General features: G+C 39.3%; 1 protein-coding gene across 2 annotated transcripts in view; it reads left to right on the top strand.

Moving 5' to 3' along the window:
- hs2st1b (heparan sulfate 2-O-sulfotransferase 1b) overlaps positions 1–5,804 on the top strand; it is a 72,264-nt gene extending 66,460 nt beyond the window's left edge. For both annotated transcript variants that reach the window (XM_051897528.1, XM_051897529.1), the window contains 5 exons: positions 1,071–1,156; positions 1,812–1,950; positions 2,069–2,166; positions 2,308–2,465; positions 3,919–5,804. In XM_051897528.1, coding sequence (XP_051753488.1) covers positions 1,071–1,156; positions 1,812–1,950; positions 2,069–2,166; positions 2,308–2,465; positions 3,919–4,145 — 708 coding nt within the window. In that variant the 3' untranslated portion in view covers positions 4,146–5,804. The remainder of the gene's footprint in view (positions 1–1,070; positions 1,157–1,811; positions 1,951–2,068; positions 2,167–2,307; positions 2,466–3,918) is intronic.
- The last annotated feature ends 6,698 nt before the right edge of the window (positions 5,805–12,502 follow it).

Raw genomic sequence — 12,502 nt, 5'->3', positions numbered from 1 at the left:
ACATGCCATTCATTTTTAAATATGCTTACACAAGATAATTATTAAATAGCCAGACAACATCTATGAATATGCCAGCTGGCACATTTTACAGACACTCACAAGAAACCTTGTGCAGTTTGGACTGAGTTCACAGGTGTAGGGCGTTTGTACTGATGAGATTGTGATGGCATTTCCTTAATTTTCACTCTAACAGGCCAGGTGATGTCAGCACAGCGGCCCTGTGTTTCTGTCGCACACTTCCTCTAACAAGCCGTCTCATCTCTGGCTCCACCTCCATTATTCATAGCCTACTGTCAATATCCACACTGCTGCTGTGCCTTTGTGTGACAAGCAGCGTTGAACAAGCTGAACCGAGAGATAAAAAGAACAACAATGGGGTAAAAAAGAATGAAGCGCAGATTTTGTTGACAGCAGCAAAGAAATGCAATTCTCTATTCATCATATGTATTGTTAGGCTATATAGAGGAACGTGTTGTCAGCTAACGGAAATCAGTCTCAGGTTTTGACAAATGCAGCTGTTTTATTTGCAGTGTTGAAAGTGTTACCTTCAACAAAAAGCGTTCCTGCATCATTTTGACCTCACACGTGTCAACATTATTCAGCTCAGCGTGTGGCTGTGTCGGACTGCGATCATGAGCATACGTTTGCATTTGTATTCACGTCATTGCCATCCGCAAAATAAAATGCCTTGGAGCGGAGGGAGGGAAGGTGTTATTTGTGAGCGATTCTGCCAAGGTAATATCCAGTCTAGCTTTCAACAAAGCCTGTCGACGATGCAGGTGGTACAACCTTTTCCCTCCCGGGGGAGTATAGCTGTGAGACTATGGGGAGGATGTTTGGAGAAAACATTGCTGAAATGTGTTTGTGTCAGGTTTGTATTAAGTAGTCACTTGGCTGGTTTGTTCAGCAGCCTGTGACAGATGCAGTACGTCAGTGCGAGATTGTTATTTGAGATTTGGATATCGTTGATGCTTGAATGATGGGGGCATATCACACATGCATTAAAATAAATTTGGTGGTTTATAAACTGTGCACAGGGACAAATTGAATGTGTTATCTTGTGCTTACAGATGAGGTTTGTAAGGAACGTGACGTCCTGGCGAGAAATGAAACCAGGTTTCTACCATGGCCATGTCGCCTACTTGGACTTCACAAAGTGAGTTTTTGCTGTATTAATATAAAACCATAATAACAATCACTGTACGTAATTGCCTTATCAAAATTCATTCATAATTCAACAAATTCATTGTTGTCTGTTCCTAAAAAAGACATCCATCAGACAGCTACATAATTGACCGATATGAGAAGATACTTTTAGGTGCTTCTGCCCTCTTGTGGTTAAAAATGGAACAAGCCTTTATTTTGGAACAGTCTGAAGCTGCACTGAATATTGTATTTTATATTTATTTGCACAAATTTGCGGAGTTTATGTGCTGCTGTCATGAAAGGAAAAGGAACATATATCAAGTAGTTAAGAAATTCTTAAATTATTATTATTTATTTATTTTTATTTTTTTTCACTGCTGGTTGAACTGGTTGGAAAATGCATTTATCTTTATAGATTTGAAGTCTTTAATTTATTATTTTATATTCTTTTTGCACACATTCGTGGAGTTTATTTGGTGAAACCACAATTAATTTTATTTTATTTTATTTTATTTTTATTGAGCACACATCTATGGAGTTGTCATTAAAACACATTTAACATTTTTAAGAAATTCAACTTTTCACTCAGATTGTTGTTGATAATATAATTTATAATTAAAAAAAATGTAATTAAAAAAAATTCTAATATAATTTTTTCCAAATAGGTTTGGTATCAAGGGGAAGCCGGTTTACATCAACATTGTACGGGACCCCATCGAGAGGTTGGTGTCATACTACTATTTTCTCCGATTTGGAGATGATTATCGGCCAGGTCTCAGACGGAGAAAGCAGGGGGACAAAAAGGTATTGTATTTGAAGGTTTTCGTCTTAGAATATTTGATAATGCCTCCATTATGAAAAGTAACATTTCATGTTCTAACCATGTGAATGCTGAGATGCAATGTGTGTGACTGCATTTCAGACGTTTGATGAGTGTGTGTCGTCAGGAGGTTCTGATTGCACTCCTGAGAAGCTTTGGTTACAGATCCCGTTCTTCTGTGGCCATTACTCGGAGTGCTGGTGGGTAATATGAGCAGTCTGTTACTCTGTTTTTCATTTAACTCTCTTTCTCATTAGATAAATTGATTGAATCACCCTTTACTGATTTGTTCTCGAAACTATGTAGGAGCTGGAAATGATGTTGTTTGTCGGTGTATGCAGGAATGTTGGCAGTAGGTGGGCTCTCGAGCAAGCCAAGTATAATTTGGTGAATGAGTATCTGCTCGTGGGAGTGACTGAGGAACTGGAGGATTTTATCATGATGCTCGAGGCAGCACTGCCACGTTTCTTCAGAGGAGCAACTGAGCTCTACCGCACAGGTACTTGGCCTTTATCTAAGGATTAAAGGAATAGGTCAACCAAAAATAACAATTCTGCTCTACTACATATACTCAACGTTTTCATTCCAAACCTCACTTTATTTCTTCTGTGTGACACAAATGCTGAATACGATAGCTTTGTGAGAGAAACAGCCAGAAGTTCAAATGGAAACATTTATGAAAGTCCATGAGAGAAGTACATTAATAATGGATGAATGATTCTTCTGAGTCAGATCTTTTGGAAGAGAGTGACCAAAACATTATTAAAATTTCTCCTTTTGTGTTCCGTGAAAGAATGAAATTCATAAGGGCCCTATACTGTAAGTGTTGCTGCCTACATTATTTAAGCAGTGGGAAAACTCAGGATTTTCTTTGAACCAAGATTTTTAGAGCAGATTACACACCAAATGCTACCAGCACTAAAAATCTTCCCATTTTATTTATTGAAATTGCTTAACATCAGTTTTTTTTCCAACACGCATCACTTTGTAATTATGATTTTGAGCTCATATTTATAGCTACAATATGTAGATTTTTCGCCGCTATAGGTCGCCTATTCAAAACAAAGGCGTAGCTTGATGACGCAGAGTTTGAGCATGGAATCTTGGGGGATTCCGGTCAAGCGTATGAGGTAACACAGCACTGTTTATCATATTAGATACATTTGACTGTGTTGAAAATGATGTTATAATGTTACTCTGTGCGTTCGCTCGGCGGCTGCTGTGAGACACTTGTTGCACAATGCAGTAAGCTAGATTGATTTCAGAATATCATATTAATAAATGCTTGATAGGCTGTGTTGATAAATGGCATGCAATTAATTTTAAAACATATGATGGAGAAAATGCTGTATTACTTAGCTACTTGACAAAATAGTGTTTTTCTCTGAGGCATGGTAAAAGCATGGTACTCTTGGAAAATCAAGAGAACTAGGTTTAAACAATAAGACTAAACGTGTTGAGCTATATAACAATAATTCGTTTTCTGTCTGTAAATGTAACCAAACAGTTGTTCCCTTGTCTAATAAAACATGTAATATATTAAAGCATCTTTGGTGTTTCCATGGTTTCTACAAAATAAAACTGGAAACCGAGGGTAACGCGGGTATGACACCATTGACAGGCGACTCCCGGACACGTCCCAGATCCTTGGTTAAAATCACGATTTTTCTCACGATTTACAAAGTGTTGGAAACATTTGGGATATTGTAAGTACTCAAATGAACAAAATATATAAAACTGGCCTAGTGGTTTTTGGATATTTTACTGCAAAATTCTTACATATTGTGCTTTAACATATAAAGTTCAATACATTAAAGGCGCCTCATGTGTTACAGTGTTATTCAGGTATTCAGCATTGAATGATTTCTAACATTGATCCAGCATTGATGATACTAACCATTTAAACCTCCTGAGTGACCTGCATTTTATTATGTCTTTGACTTCAATTGCAGGTAAGAAGTCTCACTTGAGGAAAACAAGCGAGAAGAAACCTCCTACTAAAGAGTCCATCTCAAAGCTGCAGCAGTCCAACATATGGAAGATGGAGAACGAGTTCTATGAGTTTGCGCTGGAACAGTTTCAGTTTGTGCGCGCTCACAGCGTCAGGGAAAAAGATGGAGAGCTTTACCTGCTGGCTCAGAACTTCTTTTATGAGAAAATCTATCCAAAAGTAAACTAGAGTATACATTAGCATGGTCCAAGTGTCGTTTGGCCTGTTCATGTACTGTTCTGTCACTTTCACTGGGAAGAGAAGAAGAGGACATCTAGAATGTGGACACAAATGCCTGGAGGTCCTAGCCTAGAGGGCTTGAGGGTTTTAGAGCGTGTTTTTTTTTTTTTTTTCTTTTTTTTTTTTTTCTTTTCTTTTTGAGAGAGACTTTACACAGTGCTGATCACGATGCTCAGTATCAAGCAACTTTGAGCCCAGTATCTTTTTATGGACTTTCACAGCAGTGAAAAAACTTGACATAAACATCAAATTATCACATAATTCATCATGCCTTCCAAAAGAAAATGACAGAAGCTTTTTGGCCATCAGTCATTGAGAAATATGAATTTTGAACAGGGTCAAAAGGGTACTTTTTGTACCAGACATTTGGTACATTAGGAGCACCTCCTTATTTTACTACTAACTGTGGTTTTGTGAATTCCTAACACTTTCTTGCATTGTGTATATTGATTTTTAATAGAATGCCATAAACAGTGTTTACAGACTTTAGTAAAGGTATTGTAGCCAGAGGTTAGAAAGTGGTAAAACAGATTTCATATCTGTACAAATTGTATTTACATGTATATTTTATGTAATTGGACCAAATGGTTGTAAGAAATTCAAAGCTGTAGAGTTTAAAATTAGTTATTTAGAAAATAGACACTTTTGAGAATCCCACTGGTGCTTGCTTTCTTTTTTATTGCTCATTTTTTCCATCACAACTCCTGAAGACTCTAAAATAATGAAATAGAGGTTACACTGATCTCTGAGACTTTTGAATTGAAGACCATGACCTCCATGATCCTGTTTTTGTCTGCTACTGTATGAGACCTGATTAGTCAAGAACAGGTTCCTTGAGTCTTAACTACTGGTATCATCTTGTAGCTCAGTACTGGCTTAAGGTAACGTGGTCTCAACAGACTTCTACCCTCTCAGCAGTCCTAATTATAGTGTGTTCTACCAGAAGATATGAAAGAAAGAAAGAAAGAAGAAAGGCTCAAACCAACATTAGTTGTACACTCAATAGTGCCTTCATGAATCATTCATCCCACCCTGGTTCCAGCAGTTGTTCAGATTATTTAAACAATGTCTGTATTTGAAACTTTTAAAGCTGCCAGCTTTCCTTTTATATTTGGGTTCTTTCCTTTATCTTTCGTTACTTTTTTTTTTTTTTTTTTTTGTATAAATTGTCTCAAAGCATTTCAAATAAACTACTGTCTATGAGACCATGTTGTTTTCAGGATGCTTAGTTTCTCTTACAAACAACAATTCATTCCAGAGGTTTTAAACGGGACTTTTTTTTAGGACTCTTAATGTGTTAAATTAAGTCATCAATTACATGATAAACATATTAAAGTTTTACTGATTTATTAAATATATTGATCCTGTTAATTGATCATATGTGTATCAAGTGTTGCTTAATACAATATTTGTGGAAACTTTTTTTTTTTTTTTTATCCTTTGATTAAATAGAAAGTTCAAAAGAACAGCATTCAGAACAGAAATCTTTTGTAACAATTTAAACGTACTGCGTGTCACTTGTGATCAAATTAATGTATCCCTGCTGAACAAAAGTGTGTGTATATATATATATATATATATATAATATAAAATCTTGCTAAGCCCAAACTTTTTAATGATAGTTTGTTTTTATATTACAAAACTGTGCAGTTTTGGTTATTATTATTGTAATATACTATTATTTTCTTAATATCATTAATACACAAATGCCCACTTTCTATTTTCAAGTCCCGTCCTACATTTTATTTTCTTATAGAATAATATTTTTTAAAAAATGTCACGTGACAGAAAATGGGTTATGAGCACCATTGCACTTTGACTTTGCATATATGACAGATGTTATTGATGTAATCATGCTATCATAGAAGTGTAATAGTGTCTGCACTATATTAAATAACAAGTAATGGACATTTCTTATTATCAGTTGCTCAAGCTCAGTTTTACAGTTTTACCATTAAACAAGGGCAGGCTGTCATGGTGACTAGGAAAAATAACCTCTAATTCTAAAGTGGTAGGGACTAAAAGTAGGAGGAGAGTGAGCGTGTCCAATGTGAACAGTGCACAACGAACAGCCTTCATCTCCACACAGACAGACAGACAGCAGCAGCACATGTCTGCTTCACAAAAGAGAACTCAATTAACTTTTTTTTCCTTTTGCTGCAGGCGAAACAAAGCATTGTTTCATTAGGCAGATGAATACAGGCTGATAATTACTCCTCAATTAAAAAGAGCCTGTACCATGTATTGATTTGCAAGGGAGAAGGTTAATTAGTGTTCTGTTGATGTAGTGTTGCTATCATTTGTTTCCATGTCACTGAGTTTCCTAGCATGAAACATGATTTTTATCTGAGTTATTATTTGTTTAGAATATATTTAAGTTTATGACCTGATGGGTAAATTATCAAACACAGGGCTATAACATTCTGGCAGCCTAAAAGTTTAGATGTGACTAGCTGGGACATTGGCATGGTATTTGTGTCACTAACATTATAAAAACTAAACTAAAGTTGTTGTTGTTGTTTTATAATGTTAGTGACAAATACCATGCCAATGTCCCAGATAGTCACATCTAAACTTTTATTTAGTTTTTTATTGTATATACACTATATTGCCAAAAGTATTGAGACACCCCTCCAAATCATTAATTTCAGGTGTTCCAATTACTTCCATGGCCACAGGTGCAGTGGTGTAAAGCACGCTGCCACTGGACTCTAGAGCAGTGGAGACTTGTTCTCTGGAGTGACGAATCACGCTTCTCTGTCTGGCAATCTGATGGACGAGTCTGGGTTTGGCGGTTGCCATGAGAACGGTACTTGCCTGACTGCATTGTGCCAAGTGTAAAGTTTGGTGGAGGGGGGATTATGGTGTGGGGTTGTTTTTTTAGGGGTTGGGCTTGGCCCCTTAGTTCCAGTGAAAGGAACTCTTAATGCTTCAGCATACCAAGACATTTTGGACAATTTCATGCTCCCAACTTTGTGGGAACAGTTTGGGGATGGCCCCTTCCTGTTCCAACATGACTGCGCACCAGTGCACAAAGCAAGGTCCATAAAGACATGGATGAGCAAGTTTGGTGTGGAGGAACTTGACTGGCCTGCACAGAGTCCTGACCCCAACCTGATAGAACACCTTTGGGATGAATTAGAGCGGAGACTGCGAGCCAGGCCTTCTCGTCCAACATCAGTCCCTGACCTCACAAATGCGCTTTTAGAAGAATGGTCAAAAATTCCCATAAACACACTCTTAAACCTTGTGGAAAGCCTTCCCAGGAGATTTGAAGCTGTAATAGCTGCAAAGGGTGGGCCAACTCTATATTAAACCCTACGGATTAAGAATGGGATGTCATTAAAGTTCATGTGCACATAAAGGCAGGCGTCCCAAAACTATTGGCAATATAGTGTATATATAATTATATATAACTTCAATAAGTTTATTGTTAGTAGCATGGTAGCATTTAAATCTTTTTAACATCTTCTTAATTATGAGGAATGAATTTATTTATTTATTTAGTTAGTTAGTTAGTAGTTTCCCAGACCTGTTTTTCTAACTTACTTTTGCTGTTTGCAAAAAAAAAAAAATAGATGCAATGATAATAAAAAAAAAAAATTGATTATATGATATTGAAATGAATACTTTTGTCTTAATTTTTATATTCATTTTTTTGAGTTTAAAAACCAAAACCTTTTATCAACCCTGTTACCATATTTAAAATAATAATAAAAATAGTTATCAAAACATTATCACCTTTATGTCACAGAACCAGCCAACACCACAACACCAGATCCCATCACTCCACTCACACGATCTCAATCACCGGAATTCTAATCACACACACCTGCAAGCACTTATCATGGACTCCATATAAACCAGCACTCCACTAGCACTCACTAGGCGTTTCTCAATACCAAGTTCGCAAAGTTCGGACTTACGTCCTTGGTAGTTAGAACTTGTTAAGTTCGACTCAGGAGAACGGACTCCGGTGGACGGAGGACGCAAGGCCGGTGATTCTGCAAATGGCACAGCAGCATACTTGATAACATCACTCAGCTCGCTCTGGCTACTCTGGTTATCTCTGTATGTATATTTTAGGCAACAATAAAATGAAATGTGGTGTTATAAAAGACCACTCTGCCTCTTTTCGTTTTATTTAAAAAAGAAAAAAAACACACATATATATATATATATATATATACAGTAGGTACGGAAAGTATTCAGACCCCCTTAAATTTTTCACTCTTTGTTATATTGCAACCATTTGATAAAATCATTTAAGTTCATTTTTTTTCCTCATTAATGTACACACAGCACCCCATATTGACAGAAAAACAAAGAATTGTTGACATTTTTGCAGATTTATTAAAAAAGAAAAACTGAAATATCACATGGTCCTAAGTATTCAGACCCTTTGCTGTGACACTCATATATTTAACTCAGGTGCTGTCCATTTCTTCTGATCATCCTTGAGATGGTTCTACACCTTCATTTGAGTCCAGCTGTGTTTGATTATACTGATTGGACTTGATTAGGAAAGCCACACACCTGTCTATATAAGACCTTACAGCTCACAGTGCATGTCAGAGCAAATGAGAATCATGAGGTCAAAGGAACTGCCTGAAGAGCTCAGAGACAGAATTGTGGCAAGGCACAGATCTGGCCAAGGTTACAAAAAAAGTCTGCTGCACTTAAGGTTCCTAAGAGCACAGTGGCCTCCATAATCCTTAAATGGAAGACGTTTGGGACGACCAGAACCCTTCCTAGAGCTGGCCGTCCGGCCAAACTGAGCTATTGGGGGAGAAGAGCCTTGGTGAGAGAGGTAAAGAAGAACCCAAAGATCACTGTGGCTGAGCTCCAGAGATGCAGTCGGGAGATGGGAGAAAGTTGTAGAAAGTCAACCATCACTGCAGCCCTCCACCAGTCGGGGCTTTATGGCAGAGTGGCCCGACGGAAGCCTCTCCTCAGTGCAAGACACATGAAAGCCCGCAAACGTACAAAATTAGCGCTTTAGTAGGATACAGCGGTAAAGTTAAATAGCCTAAATATATAAAGTTATGAAACGTCACTTTTCCCTCAGCCAAAACGATTTGCCACGGAACAAATTATAGATTCATGAGACCAAAGGTCGCCCGTTAGATATACAAATGACTAATTATCTCATGTTTAACCGCTACAGAGACATCAGAGCCAGCGGCAAACGTCAGAAGGACTAGCCGAGGTAAGGCTGCTCTCGGCTGGGTACATGAGCGCTGAGCGCCCAGTGATCGCCTGGATCTCACAACTCCGACAACGTCAGATCAAATTTTCAGAAAGGCGCTATCTTTATCAATAAACCACACATTTGAGCTTTAAACCAGTACATTCTCGCCTGAAAAACTCTTAAAACTACATATCATGACATAACAGTTTAAATTACGCTGGTTTTCTCCTTTACTATTGACGCTTGCTGGTTAGTGCGAGATGCATTCTGGGATACCTGGCTGTCTCAAGTCCGCATAAGTCACCTCTCGATGCATCCTCGATAAAAGGGGCAGATCAAGAACACATTCGGGGATTTGAACTGTACTTGGCTAGATGTGAACTTTGAATTGGAACAGTACTTGGGCAGATGACATTTCACAAGTCCACAAGAACACAAGTACAGACAAGAATGCATATTGAGAAACAGTTACTGTTTGGTCTCGTCAATGATACGTTGTATTGCTACCCGACTACTAACCTTCTTAGACTGTGTTTCTGGTGAATTGTATTCACTGAATCTCCTCTTCTGTGGTGTGACAGAAGACCAGACCAATGAACATTATGGAGAGCGATGCTACAGCTAATCCATCTTCTGATCTGTTTACAGAGTTTGTTCAAACATTACAGCAATCACTCTTACCACTCACCTCTGCACCTTCTCCTTCTTCGACGCTTGGTGGTGCTGTGAGTCCCATGGCCCAACCAGCGACATTGTCTGGCATGGCAGAGGATTGTAGCAGATTCCTACTGCAGTGTTCGCATATATCTTCTCTCTCCTATCTGGCAGAGCTCTACAGTGTGCAAGAACATTATGGGAAGTCCAGTATGACTCGCCCAGTGGTGAGTTCTGTAACCATTAATCCTGAAATTTCTCCTCTGAATCGTACAAGATCACTAACGTTACTCTGTTTCAGCAGAGGCCCTCATTGATTTTAGTTCTACGGGGAACTTCATCTCCAGCCACTGCCTCAAACGTCTCAACCTCAGGAAAATTCCCTGCTTTCACCCACTGAACATCAATACCATTCTGGGAAAACCGCTGGGCAGAGGTATCATCACCCATTGCACTCTGACCATCACTCTACAAATAGGATGTCTCCATATTGAAAAAATCCCGTTCATGGTACTGGAGGGTTCAACAGCAGAAGTCATCCTGGGATGCCCTTGGATGGAACAGCATCATTTCTTGTGCCAATGGGGACATCATATAATGGAGTGACCAGTGTTTTCAGACCTGCCTTCATAATGTGTCAGCTCCAATTATCTCTCCAAAGACCCAAACATCCATCACTGTGAACTCTGCATCCATTTAGAACCCAGAATCCCAGCAGGAGGTTGAAATTCCCCATGAATATTGGACGTTCCAGGATGTCTTTAGCTACAAAACTTACACCACTCCGGCCATAGGACTGCACCATTGACCAGCTGCCTGGGACGGTTCTACTTAAAGGAAGGATCTATCCTCTGTTCATCCTGGAGCAAAAGGCAATGGACGAGTATATCGAGGAAACACTCACTCAGGGCTTCATTCATCCATCGACTTCCCCTGCCTCATCCAGCTTCTTCTTTGTAGCCAAATCGAGCTTTGAACTTCCAGACAATGAAGTATCGATATCATCTTCCCCTGGTCCCATCAGCCTTGGAACACCTGCGAGGCGCTCACATTTTCTCCAAGTTGGACCTGTGTAGCGCCTGCAGCCTCATCCGAATACGTGAGGGTGACAAATGGAAGACGGCATTCATCACTCCTGCAGGCCACTATGAATATCTGGTTATGCCATATGGCCTGTCCAACTCACCCTCCGTATTTCAGGACTTCATGAATTAGGGTGTTCCAGGAGTACCTTCATCGATTTGTCATTGTGGCCGAGCACTGCCAGCACATTACGCAGGTCTTACAAAAACTGAGAGAGTACCATCTATACCTTAAATTGGAAAAATGTGAGTTCCATAAGTCCACCATCTCATTCCTGGGATATGTCATCAACGAACAAGTTACTGAAATGGACCAGGGAAAGGTGAAAGCCATCCAGAATTGGTCAATCCCAACCACCGTTAAAGAACTTCAAAGATTCCTCGGCTTTGCAAACTTCTATCGTTGATTCATTGCCAACTACAGCAAGATTGCCTCTCCTCTCACATCACTGCTCAAGAATCGGCCCAAGTCTCTATCCTGGGATCCATCTGCTACAGGAGCCTTTCAACATCTCAAGGATGCCTTTTGCACTGCTCCAATCTTAGTCCATCCTGACCCTGAACTACTCTTCATTGTCGAAGTTGATGCTTCAACCACAGGAGTAGGGGCAGTGCTATCCCAACAGCAGGGGAATGCCTAAACTCCATCCATGTGCCTTTTTCTCCATGAACTGTCCCCGGTGGAGCAGAACTATGATATTGGCAATTGTGAACTTTTGGCCATTTAATTAGATCTCGAAGATTGGAGACACTGGCTGGAATGTCTTTGTGATGTCCGAAATCTGGAATGTCTTTGTGAAGCTCGTCGACTCAACCCCAGACAAGCACAATGGACTCTATTCTTCACACGGTTCAACTTCAAGGTAACTTACCGACCGGGTACAAAAAACTTCAAAGCAGATGCCCTGTCAAGAGTCTACTCACCTGAAGTATGTTCCACACCTCCAGAACCAATTCTCCCTCCAGCCATCTTCGCCAGTCTCATTCAATGGTCTGGTCTGGATGACCAAATCAACAAAGCCCTCCAAACCGAACCTGCTCCGCCAGGAGGTCCTGAGGGGAGATCTTATAAACCAACTACCCTGTGCATCCCCCTCATGGACTCAGTGCACTCCTCTCCAGGCTCTGGACACCCAGGCAGCCAACAAACCCTCTTGCTCCTCCATTAATGCTATTGGTGCTAATTACTGTAATCACCATAAAAAATATCAAACTGGAGAAGACACCCATTTTATATGATCCAGATGGGTAAAATTGAAATTGTGTGATAGAATAGATTATGGGCTCTGAAAGCATACTGTCATACTGTAATTTCTTTCTTTCTTTCTTTCTTTCTTTCTTTCTTTCTTTCTTTCTTTCTTTCTTTCTTTCTTTCTTTC

Source organism: Ctenopharyngodon idella, chromosome 6 (genome assembly GCF_019924925.1).
Source record: "Ctenopharyngodon idella isolate HZGC_01 chromosome 6, HZGC01, whole genome shotgun sequence".
NCBI lineage: Eukaryota > Metazoa > Chordata > Actinopteri > Cypriniformes > Xenocyprididae > Ctenopharyngodon > Ctenopharyngodon idella.
The sequence above is the reverse complement of the archived record's forward strand: the minus strand, read 5'-3'. Positions and strand labels throughout refer to the sequence as shown.